Source organism: Pseudonaja textilis, chromosome 1, assembly GCF_049901715.1.
Source record: "Pseudonaja textilis isolate UNSWEBS1 chromosome 1, rPseTex1.2, whole genome shotgun sequence".
In the NCBI taxonomy this organism is placed as follows: Eukaryota; Metazoa; Chordata; class Lepidosauria; order Squamata; family Elapidae; genus Pseudonaja; species Pseudonaja textilis.
Window position 1 is genome coordinate 281,967,210 of NC_141990.1, and position 22,969 is coordinate 281,990,178.

A 22,969-nucleotide genomic window follows, 5' to 3' on the forward strand; every position below is an offset into this window, starting at 1 on the left:
AATCTGGAGTGATCAGACTGTGACTGAACAGGGGAAACTTCCCATTTATAACAGGAAAGTTTTTTGGATTCATTAGGAGTCTTTCAAATGTCACCTGATATGGGTTTGTCTACTAAGACAATTCTGATAGGGTGATAGGTTTTCTTTAACTCTTTAGGTACAGAGTAATCAATATTTTAATTTAAATTTATACTGATGCATTTTCCTTAATGTCACTGTTTCAAAATATTGTAGCCGCTCTATTCTACCAGTTAAGATGCTGTAACATATAACATAAAGCTGCCATTCACATATTACACCATACCAGTGTTTCTAAAGCTCAGCATTTTAAAGATTTGTGGACTCCCAGATTTCCCATCATTTTCTGATTATTTACTTGGATATAGCAGGGTGCTGGATAGCAATAGCACTTAGGCATATATATCACTTCACAGGGCTTTACAGCCCTAAGTGATTTATAGTGAGCATATTGCCCCAATCTGGGTTCTCATTTTACTGACCTCAGAAGGAAGACCGAGTAAATCTTGAGTCAGTGAGACTTGGAACTGCCAGCAGCCAGCAGCACTAGCCTGCAGTACTGCATTCTAACCACTGTGCCACCATGGCTCATGGGTGTGTTTTTTACATACTGGATGTAAGAAAATCAAGCTTCTGTTTTCAAGATAGCCCTGCTCTTGCAACCCTCCATGCCTGTAGTTAACTGATAACATCTGGTGCACAATGGGAAATGAGCTATTTTTCTAGGCTTCAAGCCTCAGTACTTTTAAAGATTATACAGCATGGGAAATTCTGTATAACTACAAGGGAGTTTAGCAACACATAGTACTGTTAATTCTAAGATACATACACAACATACTTCGAAGTCTAGATTTAGAAATCCTGTTTAAAATATTAATCTCATTCACATTTTCTTTTTCCCTCCAGTCTTATTTCTATAAATAGTACTTCTGAAGTTTGATGAATTTTCCTTTTCTTTTTGAAGACAGGGAGGATAACTTCTTTTTCAGTCACCCTGCTAGTTCCAATTTCTTAGATACATGAAACATTTGACCAGACCATTAGTTCCTTCAGTATCCTATTTCATAATGATTTAGTTTCCAAATACTTTTTTTATCATGTTTCTAATATTTAGCCCAATCATTCTCTGAATTCTTCAGTTTACTGGCAAATAATGCTGTTGACGGTTGAACCAAAATAAGAATTGTGTAACTGCCTAGTTAACTTCTAAGCAAATTCCTCTTATAAAAGTTTTCCTATGAGTCAGCAATGTGATGACATTCCAAAGAAGGCAATGCAATTTTACATGTGTCAACAGAAATTTCCAAATCATGGCAAATAATTATTTAAAGTGGTTCATAGAGTAGTCATGAACTACTCTATATTGTGATCAGACCTTACCTGAAACAGTGTCCAGTTCTGGACATTACACTTAAAAAAATTGGAACAGGATCAATGGACCAGAAATTATGCCATATGAAGAGAGTGAAAGAACTGGGAAAAGTTTAATCTTAAAAAACAAGGGAGGAAATGAAAGATGTCAAGTCCTGTGTTTTCTCATTCCAAGGTATAAAATACAGAACAAGCAATTGTAGAAAGGCAAATTCTAATTGAATGTTAGGAAAAAAATACTTCCTAAAAAAACAGATTGACAGAAATTAACTACCCAGCAATTAGAGCCAGTTGTTGGGCTCTATTTCATTGAATATATTCAAGTGGTAACTAAAACCTGTGTGGGATGCTTTAATTTGGATTCCTCCTCTGAGCAGGAAACTGGACTGAAGATCCCAAATTGCCTTTTCCAATCCTGTATTCTGTATGATGCACTAAACATGTGTCTCAATGTATATATAGTAGTAGGGAATCAAGTATTTATTTAAAAACAAGCATAATTAATGAGTATAAAGTGGAGACAATTATCAGATTACCAGACTTAACAATTACAATGATACAATGACTTGTGATTTTAGAAAAATTCAATGATTGCGCTGTTTATTTTACAGTAATTGGGATTAGTCTACAAGTTAAGGCAAATATACTAATGCATTTGCTTTTTTTTCTGAGGTTGTATTATAAAGATTACATAAAGTTTGCTCCAAAATTTCTAGGAAATGTTATTTGAAAAAGTTAAGATGCTTGATAACAATATGCGAAATAACCAATACAATGCTTTACGGTAACATTATCCAAACACCTAGTGGCAATATTTAATTGATTTGAAACCATATGTTTCAAATCAGCTTCAGACATTACAAAGATAGTAAAATAAGAATGACAGCAATATTTAACACTAGCTTTAAACAAAAACATAATTCTATTGGCTATTCTCACAAAAGAAAGACTCAGAACATTTGGTTTCTTGGACAATAAGAGTGTACAGTGATTAAATTAACGTGAATATTTTGTATGTAGCAAATATATTGTTGCTTCATATAATTTGGAATTATTCTGATACGTTTATGTTTTTTTGTTTTTGGAAAAAAGGAACGTGTTTGTGTATCCTTTGTCACCAAATCCACCAAGTTGTAAATATTAACTCAAAGTTGTAAACTCCAGTGGAAGGCAGCCCTTATTAACAGGATGACAGATTCTAGTTTATGTATCACCATTAAGCACTGCCAGACAGCTCTGCAACAGCTGTAAATTGCCCTGTAGGGATGAAAAAAACAGAGACACTGTTAATTTGTGATTTCTTCCTATCTCAAACTAGTAATATTATTAAAGATGTACATCATTATAAGTGAACTGACAAGACAGTATTTTATATAATCCAGTTTCAGTACAAATCGTACTGGGATTTAGTAGTTCTAGACGTTCATAAACTGCTCCCATTACTAACACTGGCAAAAAAAAAATGAAATTCAATATAGAAAATGAAATTCAATATAGAGAAAAGTAAAGTCCTACTCTTAGGCAAGAAAAACCAAAAGTACAAATATAGACTGAGTGAAACCAGGCTCAATAGCAGTAACTGTGAGAGGGATCTTGGAGTCTTAGTGGACAACCAGCTAAATATGAGCCAGCAGTGTGCAGCAGGAGCCAAAAAAGCTAATGCAATCCTAAATTGTATTAACAGAGGGATACAGTCAAGATCAAGGGAAGTACTATTACCACTCTATAAAGCCTTAGTAAGACCACACCTAGAGTACTGCATCCAGTTTTGTTCACCACATTATAAAAAAGATTGAGACTCTAGAAAAAGTACAGAGAAGAACAGCCAGGATGATTAGGGGACTGGAGGCTAAAACATACAGCGAATGGTTGCAGGAACTGGGCTTGGCTAGTCTAGTAAAGAGAAGGACCAGGGGAGACATGATAGCAGTCTTCCAATATTTGAGGGGCTGCCACAGGGAGGAAGGGGTCAAGATATTTTCTAAAGCTCCTGTAGGCCAGACAAGGAATAATGAATGGAAACTGAACAAGGAGAGATTTAACCTGGAAATAAGGAGAAACTTTCTGACAGTGAGAACAATCAACCAATGGGACAGCTTGTCCTCAGAAGTTGTGGGAGCGCCATCAGTTGAGACTTTCAAGAAGAGATTGGACTGTCAGAAATGGTGTAGGGTCTCCCGCTTGGGCGGGGGGTTGGACTAGATGACCTACAAGGTCCCTTCCAACTCTGATTATCTGTACCTGTATGTTCAGCTAAAGTGCAACTGAAAGCAATTACAATATATAATAAAACAAATTCAACGCTTATAACTCAATTTACCAATTATATGTAAATATTAAAATGTTCAAGACTAAAAACCTAATTTACTGCCGTCATTTTCTGAGTACTCCAATGATTTCAATACATTGTTTGATTAGTGTCTGCCAGATTATCAGCAATTGTCATATTATTTTAGGAATTGTGATAATTAAAACCCACACAGAAGAATACCCAGGCTGGGGAAGTCTGACTGTAGTTATTTTTATTTATTAGGCTTATATGCTAGTTCAATTAAAGCTGACCCTGAGTTTTCAAAGATTGTTTTAAGAAAAGAAACATTAAAAACTTGAAATTTAGAAGCTTAAATAACTTTAAAAATATAAAACAAATGGCAAAAAGACTGGATTAGTATTTAAGAAAAATTTAAATGGGATCAAAATTTTTGGAATATTAAGACTTTTGCTAAAGTTTTGAGAAAAAATTAGTTAACAAAACATTTCCATTGGAATGCATACTGTTTATTCTACCAGAAAGATCACTGGTGAAAAGTTGAAAACAAAACAGTAATGAAATTTGAAATTTCATGTATAAATGGACCATTCGAGGGAATTAAAGTTTCAGGCAAGAAAAAGAAAAGTGAAATCTGCAAAATGAGAAATAAAGATATGACATTTGAGACATTTTAGAAGATTTTTTTAAGAATTGGGAAAGAAATTTATACTCAATCTGACAGCAGTTATCTCTGTACCTGAAAATGTATTTTTAAGATTATAAAGAAGAAATGAAATATGTAGCAGACAAAACTATGAAAGAATATATGGATAGACAGGATGAAGAGGAGATACAAATATTAGTTCATAGAGAAATATTGGCGGGGGGAGAAACTGAGGGTTATAAGACAGGCATAGAATGAAAACACACATGACACAAAGATAAAAAAAGGTGACAAAATGAAACAGAAGGAACTGGGCAAGGACTTATTTTTGGATTTACAAAGGAGATTTCTGAAAAATAATTATAATAAACTAATAACCTGCTCTAAACAAAATTGTCTAAGAGACATAACATTATCTCTTACTTTTCACTAAAACATCTATCCAAAGTACCTCACTGCTGCTATGAAAGCCTCATCCCCATCTTCCTTTTTTTTAAAAGGTACTTATAGTTAATGAGTTGGAAAATAGAAAAAGGATGCAAACTTGTAATTTATTACTTGCTGCTTCAATTATCAAAATTGATTCAGAAATAAATATTATGTATTAGAGGTAATCCTGAAATATTAATTCAAATTGAGATGTTCATCATTTGTCTTAAAAAGGCTACAATCTATGTATCACTCTATGTAATTTCAATCTCAATTTTTAAATTAACACATATTGTGTATTGGTTTTGGCTTCTAAAGTGCACAATATTTAAATTATAATAAAAAAGAAAACAATAACCTTTGCATGTTTCAGTTCCAATTCTGCCAGTTCGACTAAATTCTTCCGGAATGCAGCAACTCTTCTAGTTTTAAAATCTATAAGTTCTGTGGGAAATGAAAAGATTTGGCATTTCAGTCATAAAAATGTAACATTTAAAGAAAAATCTGCTTAGATCCAAATAAAGTTTGATCCAGCAGCTCTTTTATAAGCCTGATATATCAAGTCCAATACTGTTAGATCGAAAAGCACTTAATCTAGCCAAGTGATTTTATATAATTAAATCATGAAGTCATCACTGTTTTGTGTAACAGATAAAATTTTTAACAGTATTAGAATCCATAATCTTCATCGTATTTGGAGTCTAGGATAAAAACTTACTATGATTTTAATTGGTTTAGATTTTCTAGCTACAGTTGCCTACCAGTCTTCTATTCTATTGAGAAGGAACTCAGATTAAAAGGGTGAGTTTCTGGCAGGTAATCTGGTTAAACATTCAGTGACTCTAAATTGATTTCATTACCATTCTAAGTGCTTTAATATTGTTAAACATATCAATCAGCATTACAATTTCTGATTATAAGGACAACTTAACACATGTATTCTATATAAAAGCATTTTCTTATAGGAATAAATACGAACTAATGAACAATACTTATTTTCCAGGTATTAAGTGCATTTTTTTAAAAAAAATCTCCATATATTACAGAATCTTAAATGTTAACAAAGTATAACCTTTTGTGGATTTCAGTCCATTCATGATATGCTATCTGTATATTCTTGTATTTCAGAAGACTGAAATATCTGATGAATTGTACTGTAGTCCACAATAGATTACACCATAATTAACTTGTTAGCCATAAGGTACTATAGGACTTGCTCTTCTGGAAATTAATGTATTGTAAAATTTGACAATTTTCAAGACTATTTCAGTACCTTGTTTTGCTGATTCAGATATTTTTTCAAATTTATGACAGCAAAGCTGCTGGGTATTTTCAGCTTGCAATACATCTTTGTTCTTGGCTCTTGCTTTGTCAAGTGCCTTGTTAGCATTTTCATAATCCACCAATGACCTTGATCTCCTATACAGAAGGTCCTGTAATAAATAAAAAAGGAATAAAATCCAATTGTGTGTATTAATTTTGCAAAGAATACTTTAAAGGATGATTCAATGTTACTCCAAATAGTATTTTTACTCTATCTATTATTAGGATAGTCATTTTACAAAACTAAATGTTTTTCCTATCAATAAAATGAAAGCTCATTTTTTAAGGGGAACTATATCAGAAAACAAGTAATTACTGAAGTAACCAACTGAAAGAATCAATCATCCTGTCTTTTAAAAAAAGTAACTAGAGTGGAAGAATACTTCTGTTTCCACTATGCTTGTTTCATTTCCCTATCCTCACACATCCCCCGACTGAAAGGACCATATGTTATAAGTTTTTAACAAATATTGCTTAGTACAAACCAGTGAATGGGAGCATCTAAACACTATTTTAGCACATCCAATATTAGTTTCGTTGAATTCTACTTTCTGAATATTGTCAGGCTGTTATTCTATTACAACATGAAATTTACAAGATACTTTTCCAACCAGAAATTCAGTTCACCTTTGCAGCTTGTGATTCTCTTAGGTAGTATTTTAGAAGATCTGAGAGTTTAAGATCCTCATCAGCAGACACACGGGCCTCTACTTTCTAAACAAGAAAAGCAAATCAGAAATAATATTTTAAGTAGTACAAACCATCTTCATTTATAGTGTCCCAATTATATGCTCCTACTTTATTATTAGAAGCAGAAAGCTATTGTCTACGTCTTAAAATGCCTGGTCTCCCCAACTCAAACAGTATATAGTAGAGCTAAAGGAAGTTCAGAGGAGGTTCAGAGAAGGCAACTAAGATGAGCAAGGAGTTTCCCTATCAGAAAGACATTTGGGCTTTTTAGTCTAGAAGAGTCTAAAGAGTTGAATAAAAGGAGACATGAATGAGGGGTATAACATTATGCATGATGAGGATAAAGAGGAGTGGCTATTTCCTAAAATACTGAGAATGGTAATCCCATGGATGTTCTTCTGATCAAACTGAAAGTAGGTAGTATTTTGTAGAAGTTTGTAGTCTTTATTTTATTTGTATTTTTGTTGGTACAATCTGTGTTGGTTAGTTAATTAATTAATGTTTTTAGAGATTTGGACAGGAGACATTCTGGAATCATAAGTAATGCTGAATAATAGTAAAATGTCATAGGACCCCAAACCAGAGAAAAACACCAAAATCTGAAGAGCCCATGAGTCAACCAAATTGAAATCTTGCAGTCTTTCATAATACATACCCTTGTTTTATCAAACAATTCAGATACTTTCAGGAAAAATCTGTAAATGAAAAGTAAATATAGTAAACAGTTTTCTAGTCATAATTTTGTTCATAATTTATGGTGAATATCATTCCACGTCAATAATTGCCTGAACATTATCAAGTATACAGAGAAACTACTGAATCATGTTAGCGTTCAATAGTTATCGAAGTAACTTCCTTCATGTTTATCCCTTTCCTAAATCTTCAAAATAGCATACACTGTTATTTATCTGCCCCAGTTTTTCTTTAATATAGCTCTAAATAATAGGCCGAAACCACCCAATATGAGCCAATGTCATCCAGTGCACTTTATAATTTGAAGACCATGGTCCCTTCTAAGCCTGCTGGAATATCCTGGTCATTTGACAAACTTCAAATGGGCAACAATGTGCCATCTAGACAGCAGTGCTTTTCATCCTACCATGCACACAACTCATGTTCAGTGTATTCTTTAGAATGGAATCAAGAAGACTGACATCAAACAATGTAAGCATGGCCTGCAGATCTTTTACTCTTTGCTCTGGGGTTCTTTTCAATCTCCTAAAGAAGGGGTGTCAAACTCACGTCGCCCTGTGGCATATTGCGATCTTTTTCCCCTTTACTAAACCAGGTGTAGGCTTGGCCAGCGCATGACACATCTGGCCCGTTGGCCAGGAGTCTGACAGCCCTGTCCTAAAGTATCATATATCTTTGGATGACTTATGGTTGTTGCCTCATCAGCATTTACAATATTTTTCTGGAGCTCCTCAAGAAGCTTCTACTTGGCAGCAGAATTCATTTCTGTAAACCTTTCTGAAGAACAGACTCTAAGATGATAACCATATAAATCATACAAGGCTAAATTTTTAAATAACTAAAGATTTTTTTAAAATGGAACCTCACATTTCACTGGACCACCTGGCTAAGTTTACTGTATTAAGATTATTGCATATATATTTTTTCCAATTAATATTCTCTCAAGCTCTTCAACACAGGCATGAGACAGCACACTATTTTAGGTAATATCTGTTTAGTCAGGATTACAAGCAGTTCTCAAAATTCACAACTGCAATTTTAGTTTGGAAAAGAAAGCAATAAATTGGAGGAACAGATTTTTTTTTTTAAAAAAGGAAAGCTTAAATTTTGAAATCTTTATATTCTTTTATAGCATTCTGGAATGAAGTTCAAGATTTGAGCGGCCCCTACTCTACTGGTGCTTTGAAGACCTTGAAGACCTGTCTCTTTGCCCAGGCCTGCGGTGTGTATGACTGAAGCTCCCCTTTTTATTGTACCTTTTACCTAACAAATCATCTGTGTTTGTTATCTCTGTGATCATCTTTGTTCCATTTTGTTTTGCTATTTTGTTTTAAAGTTTTTAACAATTTGTAAACCACTCAGTCCACTAGGAATTGAGCTGCATGTAAAATTAATAAATTAGTAGGAGCAGTGATGGTGACTGAAGACAGAAGAACTCAAAACTGAGAAAGCAAACTTTCTAGTCTAAGGAAATAAAAGATGAAGATCAAACTGGCAGAGGGGAGAAAAAAGTAGTGCTGTAATGCAAACAGCTTCAAACAGGAAGCAAAGAGCCAATATGTGAAGGACTGAGAAATAATTCTGATCACAGAACACTGGCCATTCTCAAATATCCTATCAACCCTAAACAGCAAAACAACAACTACTGGAACATACAAAGAATACAGTACAGAATCTTTTGTTAAATCAGATTGTGTGGTTGGAATAGGATCCACAAAACCTAGCCTAAAGAAAACCAACTAAGAGTTTATTATCTGGAGACATTTCTTAAGCATTTGCAATGGCAACAAAGGATATTTAATCTAAACTGATTTAAGCGGTCCCTATTATTTCAAAAATAATTTACAAAATAATAGTATATTACCCTTAATAAACATAATTTTGTTTATTTTATAAGATTTTTCAACTTAGCCCTATATCTATCACATATGTACATAAATTCTTTAACGTACAGAAGTAGCACTTTGTAAAGGTAACATTCTCTAAATGTAAGATTTACTTAGAAAATCTGTTAAGAACTATGATAGGGGTTTTCATAAAGCCAAGTGCAAAGTTGAGAAAAAAATAGTTGAAATTGCCACATGGTATACACAACAATTTAAAAACATTAAAAATTATGTGCTATAATTTTTTAAGTTATGTATGTTTTAAAAGAGACTTACTTGCATATATCTGTGGAGTCCTGTGTTCCCAATGTATATAATGAAGAACCAATTCTATTGTAGTCGTCTGCAACATCTGGAAAAGAAAAAGACGTGGCATTAAATTCATTTCATATTGTTAGATTTTCTATATTAATCATATTTGTGTATGAAGTACATCCACAATTTTGAGAGCAGCCATGGGATTCATATTCCCAGGAATTCCATCTTCTTTAAAGTCACACCTGTCTTAAATCTCAAAACTTATTTGGAAGATATAAGCAAAATTTCAGGCAATATCTGTTTAACATGAGAAAATTCTGCAAACACAGATAAAAAAAGAACAAAACAGATTTTGCCTCCATATTTGATCTTAGTCATAATTAAATATTCTATTTTTCCAAAAAACCATTTATCCGTGTCATATATTCCAGATTTATCCCATAAAATGGAATCTACAAACAAATAATATCTTACAACTTAATGGTATTTATCCTAATGCCCTCTAAATACTTTCTAGGTATCAGCAGGCAACTTACTTTTGTGGGATCTTGTCATTTTATCAGATTTGAGAGAGGAATCCTTGACACGGTTGTGATATTCTACAAGGAATGTTCGTTCATGTTCAAAAAAATCATCTACATCCTGCATGCCAAGACACATCAAAAGTAAGCAGAATAATTTGAAGAGAAACAATTTGCTTTCACTGAATAAGTTAAAATGCAACTGCCTCAAGATAAACAAAGATCAATTGTAGAAACAGCAGTTACATATCCATAATTACAGTGATGCTTAGTAAGTTCCCAATTTTAACACCCATAAAAACCCTGTAATTCTACTATTGTAGCATTTCAATATACTGATATAAAATATTTCTAGATCATTTCTTTTTCTAAAGTTCAGATAAATAACGTAACAGACACAACAATTCTGGTAAAATGGGATCAGTGTTCAAAATTGTTCTCCAGCATAACCTGACACCTTGAAATTTTCAGCCCATCTGAAAGACATCAAGTTGGGGAAAGAAGCAAAAAATATTTTAATCCACCAAGCTATGTAATGTATAAGTATAGAAAGGAAAATTATTCATATTTATATAAATATGAAAAAAAATCTCATTTTCTGCATTTCCCAAGTTTCACATCTAAAAACATGGATTGCAAGAATCTATTTTGTCTTATAGGAGTCATGTACTCACTTGCATATAAGGCTAGAGGAAATGGTGGCGAACAACTTTTAATGTATTAGTACTTTGTGACTGAACATACCACTTGTGTGAGATTCCCCATACTAAGTCTTTAAAGTATTTCCAATGACCTGTCAAAGTTAGAAAACCTTAGACTGAGAATGCAGGTATGAGAACATTCTGAAATTATGATTACTTTGGCAAGCATTTCAAGATTAGATGGAGAGATCTCATATGGAAAAATGCTACATATTTATGCCTCATCTCTGCAGCAGTCCAAGGGAGTAAACAGACCATAAGAATCATCCTATAATTTCTATATCCAGGAGGACAGAGAGCAAGTTTCAATTCCTTCAGGAAAGCTAAAAAGATGCAGTGCTGCAAGAGTCCCAAGCAAAGTCCCCCCAAAATTCTTAACACTAGATAGATTGAAAATCAATGGTGTGTTGGAAAGAGCTACTCTTTGTATACAACAATTTTCTGTAAATTACTTGAGATATATTCCTCTGTTGCAAATTATTTAAATTCATATCTTTGAACAATACTCAGAAATGATACAATGGCTTTAAAAAGATCACCTTTACTCCTGAAACAATGACACCATCAGCAGACTTAACCATGCTTTTAAAAAAGTCTTCAAGTTTCTCTTTCTTATTTTTTCCCCGTACACTCAACTGAAATAAAAAAAAAATCATAATGTAAGTTTACTTTTTCAGAGATGTTATTAACTCAAAGCAGTTTTCACTAAAGATAAACTAGAATGTTGTCAGTATCATTTTCATTTCGACCTTTGTACAGTAAAATTTCATTCGCTACCAGTTACAATGAATTTTGATGTGCTTACTTTCTTATTTATTAGATGTATTTCTAATGTATCAAATTTCTTCCAGGAGCTCAAGGTAATTTAACTGGCTAGCTCCCTTCATTTTACCCCACCACAACTTGTGAGTAGGCTGAGCTGGTAAAAGAATGACTAGCTCAAAGTAAATCAGTGAGTTACTTACATGATTGGGGATGGACTTAATGTCCCCAATTCATCACTTTAACCACAACACAACACTATTTTCTTTCAATATTTCTATGTCTATTCTAATTTTCTGCTATATTGCATTTATTTCAGGTTTTTCGGTGTCAATGTTTTGTTCTAATACTTGTAATTTGCTAGGAGTAAAAAACTGGGTATTTAAAAATTATTATTAATGCTACATCCAAGTAAATAGGACATTTCAGTACAACATGACTAGGCCAGAGAAGTAACATGGTTTTTACGTTCATGTTAAATACTTTACTTGTATTGCATGTTGATTATTTTTAGTAAGCATGTATTCTTCTAGATAGTGGAAATATTTCAATGAAAAATATTATATAAACATTGTACTTTTTAAAATATAAGACTGCTTTTTAAAATCATCATTATTGATGGACTACGGTCTACCTAGTGTAGCCTCCTCCAAAATTAGCATCCAACCATCCATTTGTGGATTCCTAAGCTTCTGTAGCAATCATGGAAGGTTGATCAAACATTTTACTTCTCCACGGCTAAAAAGATGTTTCTGAAAATCCCAGTACCAGCATACAAAGACAACTGCATTCTCCTATGACTGACTACACTGACTAGCAATCATTAATCTATATAATCCTATTTTTAGAAAATAGCTGTCACCATATTCAATAATAGCAACCCTCAAAGTCTCAAATTTTGAATTAACACTGGTGAAGCAGCACTTAAGCCTGAATTAATTGCTAATCAATGTTACTGGATGATCCCAAGTTCTAGAATTTGGGAAAGAAAGATTTTATTAAGATTCTCTTGATTGTGCATGTTAAACCTCTAGCAAGTCCTATTTCAGAATAGTAATGCATATAAAATGCTTCAGTCCTATCATCTGGCTGTTGGTTTCTGTGAAAGTTCATTACTACAATATCCTTTGAAATGACTCCAATAGAAATGTTCATTTCATTACCCATCTATAGTCAAATCTTGTTATTCATGGTAGTTGTGTTCTATATAGTTGCCAAAACATTGAATTAGTGAATACTGATCTTCAGCTGGGGACATGCAGATTTTTCCCCAGTCTGTGCATGTTCACAAATAATGTAAAAGCAGTGCAAGTATTGGTTTGGGGAGTTTTATTATTTTTTTTATTGGAATCCTGAATAATGAAGATCAACTGCATTTCAATTTCTTCATATGACCCCAAGAGGCATTTTCTGTTTTATCATTTTCACACAATTACCAACACCTCAAAATCCTTTACCTGGAAAATACAGTTAGAAATTCCTATCCCTAATGGCATCCCATATTTATGCCAGCTTTCACTTGCTATTTTATTACTAGTTCTCCCAACTTGAGAAACTATTTTTGCTCCCACATTAACCTTGAATTAATATGAAAAATAAATGAATCCTACACATTTCCAATTTTATTGTTAAGAATTTCTCTACTTCCTCAGGGAGCTTCCTTCTTGATGCTCTTTACTGGAAGAGCTGCCAATGTTTTATATCTCTTCATCTTTTGCATTGTAACCTCTTTGATTCCTAAGAAAATGGTTCCTGTTATCCTTATCAAAGTTTGATCTCTGTAAGGAACATACCCAACAATTTTTAGAACTACCATACCCTCTGCATCATTTTTTTTAATCTATTAAATGAAACAAGAGTTTTACTGCAGAGATCATGCTGTTCTTTCTTTGTGAAGCCTTGTTTTTAGATGCTAATTTTAGCCATCATGTTCACATATTTTAAAAAGAATTTATTTCTATACCTTATATTGGATTTTATTTAACAAAAAGCACCTAATTCTTAAATGAATACAATGCTCTACAATTGTTCAATATTATGAATTTATTGATTTCTGGATAAGCACAGATGTTTTTATGATGTATTTCAGTACTCACATCCTGATTATATTCCAAGAAGACATGGAAATTTAAATCCTTTCTCAAAATGGGATGAGCAGCTACACGGCATAAGAAGACTTCATGCATAGCTACTGTCTTTTTGAAGATTGCCAAGTATTCTCTAAATATGAAAAGTAATATTTTGTAAAAGTGTTTCTGCATGAAAACAATAGATTTAAAAACAAAATGCTGCAGTTAATTACACTTCATTAAATGAAAAAAATTAAAATTAATCAAACTAAAGAGGAATTTTAAACAAACTAATAGAAAGACCACCAATTCTTTATAGCGAAACTAAAGAAAGATTATCTTCTCCTAAGCTCTTGCCATTCTCTAACAGCTGAGAGTAAAAATTCAGAATATCCAACTATTGTCCTTTTGCTGACAGAAGATATTACTCAGCAGAATGAGGTGATTTCTGTCAATTTTTCCTCTTTCCAGGACCTCCACAACTCTCCCCTATAAGAGATATGTGGTCCGATTAATGACCAAATATCATTTTCTTCCTTATTCTAACAGTGGCGGAAGCTGGTTTCATATCCCCCAAATTACCTTGATAAACAAAATACTTAGAGGTGAAAGAAGTCAAAAGCATTATCAATGAAAGAAATGGCACGTTACAACTAGCATTAATCTAGCTCAATCTTCTTTAATATGGTTGCCTATCAGAGAGCAAAACTTCTAGAATTCTCAGAAAAGATTATACTGACAGATATTCTTGTAAAGGAAGTCCACATATCTAGAAAGCAAGCAAGCTGGAAAAGGCAGAGCTAGATTAAACTAAAAGATGCCTTTAAAAGATGCACCAAGCAAGCAAAACATGTTAGATTAACTACCTTAAAGTGACTGTCATAATCATGTATGTAGAAATTAAAAATGCATATACATTTCATTTCATTTTGCCTGTTATATACAAAATAGGACACTGATCTTTTAGAAGGAAGTAATTTGCATTCTCAGTCCATTATAGATAGTTTGAGAATTTCAATCAGTCAAATCTTCCATCATTTTAATACAAGCAAGATATTAATTCAGCTGTCATAAGCAAATATGTCATTATGCCTGAAACTTCTAGAAAGACTTGAGTTGGAAATATAAAAAAAATATGCACATACGCTTCTAATTCTTGCTTCATCTTAGTAAATTCTTCCTTAGTCATGGATCCTTCCCCTTCACCAAGCTTCTGCAATTTTTCTCTTGAAGCATCAAAGTCAGGCCTCGGTGGTGCTGGTGGTATCTGTCAAATGAGTTGATCAGGTTTATTTTTAACTCTTGTATAGTGAAAACTCTTTGGATAGGCATACTGCGTAAGAATATTAACACAAACCTCTTGCCTTATACTGTCCACTGCATTAAGTCAAAAATCAATCTTACTACAACAATTTATTCATGAAATCTGCTTGAGCATTGTTTTAAATTATTTAAATATTATCTTTCAATAATAGTTCAAGGTAAGATGTTTCCTATTCCAATTATGCTTATGGAGTTCATGATATTATGAAAAAGGCATATTTTAAAATATATGCTGCATCTGTCATAAATCAGTATGGGTCATTTTAAATCAGAAATTCTTTAAAGCATTTCTAAATAATAGTATCTAAAAACTAAACATTACTGGAAAGTTTAGATTCAAGTATCTTTTTAAAAAGTCATTGAGATTTAAACACTAGCCATTCAGTGGTTATTTGCAATATATAAAATTACAAATGTAGCTAACAATTTGTAATGGAACTTTTTTCTTCAGTGATGTCACTGAAAAAGCACTATAAAATGTGTAACACTATCCTTCCATTAAACTATGCAGTGGTGAACAACTGATCAAGACTAGACTCAGGAATATGTGTCATCTTCCTCATTTGGCTTTATTAGTCATCAGGCCTTCCTCATTGCAACAGCAGATGTACTTTTATTCTGGGAAAATAATTTTCAAGAAATAACACCCCTAATATCCCTCAAGGCAAACTTTCTTAGCAATATACCCTCAGATCAATCACCCTTAACTATTTGCCTTATTGACCAGGAATTAACAGCAGTATAATTTATGTTGGTTTAAAAAAGAAAGACAAAGTAAATTTGCCTACTACAGCTAAATCAACAGGAAATACTGCTAAAGGAAATATTTAACTGTAGAAATAAAATCAAATAGGTACAATTGAATTTATATTCCAATTAAAGAATTTACAAATGTGCTGCTAAGTTAAAATATTCTTGATTATTTTTTAAAATTATTCTCAAAAACGTTCAATTCTTTAAATAATTAAGCATAATTCTCTAAGACTAGAAATCACTTCTATTAGTAGTGCATTCAAAAAGCATCCTACTTTTCCTTCATATTAAATCAATTTCCATTTTAATATAGGGAATACATTTCATATTCCTACTTTTGCAGTAATTTTATTTGTTCCTGCATACTTCCACTTCAAAAAAAGTCCATAGCCTAATAATCAGTTTTGCCTTTTTCAAAGAGGATTATTTCAGAATCTTTAAGTATCTCTTCACTTTTATTGCAGCAATAAAAGTAATCAACTGTATGCTTCAGTACACAGAGTTTGTTGTTTGTATCACTTGCAAATCATATGTGAAATATTAAGACATGGAAAGATCCTGGGTTAAGCAGCAAAAACGCTGATGCAGCAAGTAGGAAATTAAAGTAAGAACTGCATCCTGGAATTCTTTCAAGCATCTGGTTTCATTTTCAGAAGAATAAATTTTTATGAAACATTCTGTGGTCTTCAACAGGAAGTACGGGAGCAACATTTGCTACTGTCACATCCTCTTCTTACTGTTCTTTGGAAAAAAAAACTACTTACAATGTAGCCTGCATAATCTTCATTCTCAACAAAGGAATCATGAAGCCAGATAAACTCTTCATGTTGTCTGACAACTGAAAATTCATTTTGTTTAAAGTTTGGTAAAGAACTCTGCAAAACAAATAGAATGAATGAAATAATGTGCTTTCCCTCATGTTAATACAAAAACAACACAAATATCTCTTCAGAGTAAAGTACAGAATAACTATAGGATTATACCTCAACCACAAAAGATTCAGAAATAGGGAATTCAAAGCAAAAAATAATGAAGCAACTATGGGGTGGGCAACCTAGGAGCAGGTTTGATATCCACTATGGATATCCACTATGCTATCCCATAGCATAGTAAATCTTTTATATATACTGTATATTACATATTTTCGCAGAGGGAAAGTGTATTATCAACCTAATCATGCATTAGGACATTTTAAATTTTAGTTAAATCCTACTGAAAGCTACAAGATAGTCACAAAAATATTTAATCGTTACACAGTAAGCTTTATTTACCTTTTTAAAAATTAATTATAGTATAAATAAAAGCAATGTCAAGGATTACCTTTGTATGAACAGTGAATTTGACTTTGTCCCTTTCACTAAGAGCATCTGAAATGTCCACTTGCAAAGCAGCATCAGTTTGCAGATCTACAGTAACAGCTCTAAGCTGAAAAGGGGAAATTAATTAATAAGGGACATAAAAGGTTATTAGAATGTATTGGATTTTTATTGTACTTTAGCTTATAAACAATCACATTAGACACTATGAAACACTACAGACTAGAATGAATGGAAGCAGTAACACGGATCAGCATAAATTTTATTTATAAATATATGCTGATTTATGTTACTGCCGTCATTCCCTCTGATATAAAATTTGAATTCCATTAAGAGTTTTTTAAACCATTTATAATTAACTCAAAATTACTTGCTGATTTGAAATGATTCAGTATTTCCTTGATACTGACTATAACAGAATTTAGGAACCTTTTTAAAAGAAGTTACCGTAAATCGCAAATTTAAAACACCTGATTTAATTATGAATTAATATTGTTCAATGGAAAGATTTTTATTAAATAAAATTGATCTACTGGCAGCAATGTAAATTTCGTATATTTCTATTCCTTTTGCTTGACACAAAATTAGAGTGGAACTTAAGCTTTTACTAAAAAATTCTATAATTAGAACCTTGGCTTTTTTCTTTTTTTCCATTCAAACTTATACTACTAGTAAAAGTTCCAAACTCCTGCAATTTTTAATTAACACATAGAACTTTGCACTGCACATATATGCAAATATATCTATTATTTTGTCCAAGCTTTTCAGTAAACACTAATAATTTTTTCCTTTAAAAATAATGCTATTGATCAGGCTTGATGTTTTATACCAATGTTTCCCAAATTAGCCAAAACTGAGTAAAAGTTATTTTTCTTTGAGTAGCAACACACAATTACCCATCACAAGACATTTAAAGTGACTTAAAGATTACTATTTTAAAGATACTAAAATACATTTTAAAATCTCCCAAAGAATTCATATTAAGATAAAAACTGAAATTACAATGGTAATTTGTTGAAATTACATGAGGATTATTCAATGATATTGTTTTATAATACAGGTAGTTTTCAAGATACAACTATTCGTTCAACAACTGTTCAAAGTTACGAGAGTGCTAAAGGAAGGAAATCACAACTTATCCTTAAGTTTGATAAAACTTTATTAGCAGTTTTAGATAATGAAGGAAAAAGGTTGGGAAAGCAGTTTTATACTATGTGAAACAGTTTTCTGATCAAGCAACCATGTTTCATCTATTATTCTCAATGTGCATCAGTGCAACAAAATACAGGTAATCCCTTAGAGACTGTTTTGAAGTTATGCGATCAGCACTCCCTACAGTTTCCAAACAAAGGCCAAAACTACAAATCTTGCAGCACTATGGCAGTTGTTCGCCCTTATGAATAACCACAGAGGATCTGCAACATTTTTTCCTGAATGTTGCCAGCCAAAATGGAGCTTCTGAGGGGCCAATCCGCCCCTCAGAAGCCCCATTCAGGCATGCAGAGGCCTCCCCCAGCCCGTTGCTGGCTGAAATGGAGCCTCCATGGTAGCGATCCAGCCCTCCGAGGCTCCGTTCAGCCTTCTGTGGGCCTCCCCATACTTACTGTACTTACTTTTCAAATAGCTGCAGAGGCTGACCCACGTGGCAGAGAAGCCAAAGTCTTTTATTCAGAAGCCCGTGAAGCTGTAAGAATGTGAGATGTAAGGGAAACCGCTTTCCCCATCTGAATAAAAGACTGGCTTCTCTGCCATGAGGGCCTGCAGGCTTAGTTTGGGCCCAGTCTGGCCAGCATAGAGCAGCCTCCTGCTTGCTGCTAACTGGCTAGTTTGAATGAGCAGCTACAGGGTTTGGAGCATGGCAGCCAATCAACAAGGGGCTTGCAGTTCAGCCCAATGAGACAAAGGAAACAAGCTCCTTGTTGATTGGCTGCTGTTGCTGCTTCAATTCCTGAAGCTGTCCTGAAGCAGGAGGCTGCCGTGGCTCTGCCCAGGCCTTGTCTGCTACCAGATGCCTGCTGGCCACATGGTCCCAAGCTAAAGTCTTTTACTCAGAAGCTGGTGAAAATGTTTTCTTTATATTTTATGTTTTTATAGCTTCGCCATCATCTGAATAAAACACTTTGGCTTCTCTGCCAGTGGGTCAGTCTCTTCTGGAGCTCAGGAGATCTTCAAAAAGTAAGCCAAGGAAAATGGGGTGAGGAGGAGTAAGTGGAATCTTGGATGCTAGCATAACAGGCCCAGTCTATGAAGACCCAGTGGGGCAAGATGGGGGGAAGCAATTTTGGGGACCCCATGGGAGCATGAAGTATCTCAATGGATTGGGGGAGGACTTGGATGGCCTGCTGCGAAAAGCAGGGAGTGATCACATTCATTTAACGTGATTCAAACAAATTCTTAGGTTACGAATGTAACTGGCAGTCTCTATTACATTTATAACTTGTAATTTGTAACCTGTATTTACCTTATAACTTTCCCACAAAGCATTTCACAAGGGAATTTATTTTTGTCAGCTGGGGTGATAGTAACCTAATGTTTACTTGGTACAAAGCATTCTTTTAAAAAAATACTGCTTAGGATCAGTTGGCAAGAAACAGAAAGCACCACTCTAAATAGTAGCACTCTGTCTTCAAGAGTATTTAATCAATTGCTCAGATATTGAACATTTTATAACAATAACATTAGAATAGCAATATGAAAGCCACTTTGAAAAACGTATCAATGCACATAGAGGAAAAAGATTATAGTACTCAACCCCTGCACTTATTTTCTACTGGCAGTAGAAAAAAATCAGGAAGTTAGAGAGACAACTCCCACGAGTTATGATCAGGTTCTCAAAATGATAACAAATATAATGTACAGTAGTACTGTAATCAGTCAAGTATTTCTATCACTATGTATAAAACAATTATTTAATTCACAGAGCTCTAGTTACATTCTAGCAACAAGATTAGAGATAAATAATCCATGCCAGCCTCAACATGATATTCTTCATATATTCATATATTCTTCAGTTTCCAGAATTTACAGCCACTGATTGGCGAGTAGGAATTTTACTTAACAATTCTGAAGGGCATGCAAATTGAAGGAGGTTGGCTCCAGCAATCATCTCATGATTTCCCTATAAAACACCTTCTGATATGTTCAGAATTTTTCATCAAATTGTTGAATTGTTCAGGACAAACTGATCTCACAGCATTTTTGCCATGGTACCATTGCCCTTTTTCAGATGACAATTAACTGTAATTGTGTCCCCAACTGTCTTGAACAGAAAGCTATGTTGAAAAGAACAGCCCTATGGGTTAATTCAAATATGTAGTTAATTCAGCTACCCCAACCAGATAAGGCACTACTGCTTACATTATGCAGAAACTAGTATTGAGAAAAATGTAGACAATATGATTTATGTTAAGTACAATTTTATTCACAAATTACACTATTTTACTGAATTCAGATTGTCTTGCCATGAGATACATATGCATAGGATTGCAGCATAATCATCTATCTATTGGTTCAAACCACTCTAAAATAGCGCAACCTCATCCAAGCATATAGAAAATAGATTACCATCTATATGATAAATATATCTCATTGGAAAAACCTTTGTACTTCAGGGCCAATTACTACACAATTTTAGTGGAACATATATTCTAAACCACATATTAAATTATATATTTACATCCCTGTTTAGAAATCACATAAACACCATTGCTATGCCTTTGCAAGTAAAAACTCTAATGTTATGTCTATAATAGATAACTTGACATCAATCCACAATATTCTCCAAAGTATAATATTACCTTAATTGTTCCAAGCTTAAGAGAAAACAGAACTGGTGAAAATAACCAAGTAGACAATGTGGTTTTTCCATTCCATAGGTGTGTTCACTTTTGAACTTCCAGTATTACTTTTTCAATCAGAATTAAATTTAAATTTAATTCCATTGTTTGGAAGCTATATAAAAGATATACCCTAATTCACATTGAATTATTTTTTAAAAAACAGTCAAATACAATTGGGTTCTTCAAAGAAACCTCTCATTTCAGAATTATAATTTAGGACAGACTATCATTTTCATGTAAGTGCTTGTACAACAATTGGGAATCAGGAACCCAGGCTAATCTACTGTCAATCACCTGCAATCCACTAACTTCTGCATTTCTGAAAATCAGAATCTTATAGCAAATGGGGAAATTAAGTATCATCACTGTAAAGAGCCCATTTTTGCCTAGTTGATTATTTTTAAGGCAAAAATTCAGCTTAACTAGTTGCTAGCCTAGTTCTACTTGATATTTCTTTCTATAATTTTCTCTTTAAAGTTTCTAAAATATTTGACTACCTATCACTGTCTTGCAACACACACAATATATCCTTATAACTTCAAAGAAATGGTAGCTATAGAAGAGGTGTCAAACCAAGGTATAACTCCCAAATCTTAATTAGTCAAACTGGTCTGGAGAAACAATAACTTTCACCCAATGTAATTTACAGGATTATTGCAAGGATAAAATGGGAAAGAAAAGAACTCACTATGCATTTAATATTCCCCCGTGCCGTTGGGAAATTAAGGAGCTACACTAGGGCTATAGCTAAATTAATGTTTAAACCAAAAACCAGGGTACACATATATATGCCTAAACCAAAATCAAACGAATTATATTATGCTTTAGTCTAATGTGTGAAGTAAAGCATCAGGTTAAATATCTTTTGCTTTAGCACGTTATGGGAAGACGTTTACTACATATAATCTCTTAACCGTGATCTGCGATTTCTGGTAAATTACACGAGCTTATTTTACGAAACTGACTAAAAATCAACGAAGTCGCTATTAACCCTTGGAATTGCAGACGCATTTACATTCTCGCAGCAAACCATATTCCGAAGCGAGCATTCCGGTTGCCCTTGAGGCAATTACAGCCTTTCTCGGTGGTTATTAATAACAGTAGTTATTAATTTTTAGCCCAACTTTCCAAACCTTAAAGAAAAACTCCTCAGAATTGGATAAGCAGCCAGGGATTATTTGACAAATCAAAAGTGGGCCCAGAGCACCGGCCGCAACCCGTTCCTGGTTCCGCCAGACGAGGCTGCCCAGGGAAAGGCCCTTTCTCGCCGCTGCCGCCGCTCACCGCCTGGCTGACCCGAGGGAGCTAGGGACCCCCACACGCCGACCCATCTACCCCCGACCCCGACCCCCGGCCCCGCGGCTAAATGAAACTGCCCGCTTCCAGCTGGGGACAACCTCCTCCCCTCCCCCGCCTGCAAAGGCAGCACTTACTCCTCGGTCCTCCTCGGAAAGGAAATCTGGGCCATCGTCCGAGCCTTCCTGTCCCGAGCAAAGGCGGCGGCGGAGCACGAGGTGTCCAGAGGCATCCCCGAGAGGAAAGGAAGGGAGAGAGGAGAAAAGCGACACAGAGGTTAGTGGCGAACCGGGCAGCCCTCCTTGCCCACAGCTGCCCGAGCACCTACCATCATGGCTGCTCTCCCAGCCCTTCCCTTCGGCCTCGCGAGCGCCGGCCTAACCCACCAGTCCGACCCGCCCAGAGCGAAGAGGCGGGATTAAGGCGGCTCCCAGAAGAGGGCGAGGGCGGGGCCTTCGGGCGAGCGTTACAGCTGCGGCGCCTTTCCCGGGGAGCAGGCTGCCTTCCCTCAGAAGGCGCATGAGGGAAGGTTGTTCGTTTAGCTGAGGGGGCGTCGCGCTTGGTGAACAGCGGCGTTGCGGACTCGTACTTTGCAGGAGTTGAACTACAAATTTCTGGAAGTTGTTGCACCCAAAGGAGACCCCCGGGGAGCCCCCCCCCCCTTAAAGCAAATGACCATTCCCTTCCGAAAAGGGGCTGTGGAGCTCGGGTCCCAATCCCACTCGAGGTTTGCGTGGCGTATTGGATGTGTATTAACGGAGGGGTCGGGAGGGCAGAGGAGGCGACAAGGGATACGGGTGGGGAAA

General features: G+C 34.5%; 1 protein-coding gene across 1 annotated transcript; it reads right to left on the bottom strand.

Annotated features, from left to right (window-relative positions):
* Window positions 1-1,961: 1,961 nt before the first annotated feature.
* On the bottom strand, window positions 1,962-22,594 carry SNX6 (sorting nexin 6). Its single transcript, XM_026710983.2, has 14 exons — window positions 22,492-22,594; window positions 22,301-22,348; window positions 17,033-17,137; window positions 16,477-16,587; window positions 14,782-14,903; window positions 13,664-13,787; window positions 11,345-11,440; window positions 10,120-10,225; window positions 9,602-9,677; window positions 7,402-7,441; window positions 6,684-6,770; window positions 6,007-6,166; window positions 5,092-5,177; window positions 1,962-2,646 (listed from the first exon to the last, which is right to left on the bottom strand). The coding sequence occupies exons 1-14, from the start codon at window positions 22,495-22,497 to the stop codon at window positions 2,593-2,595; spliced, it is 1,221 nt and encodes a 406-aa protein (XP_026566768.1). The 5' UTR covers window positions 22,498-22,594; the 3' UTR covers window positions 1,962-2,592.
* Between the last annotated feature and the right edge of the window lie 375 nt (window positions 22,595-22,969).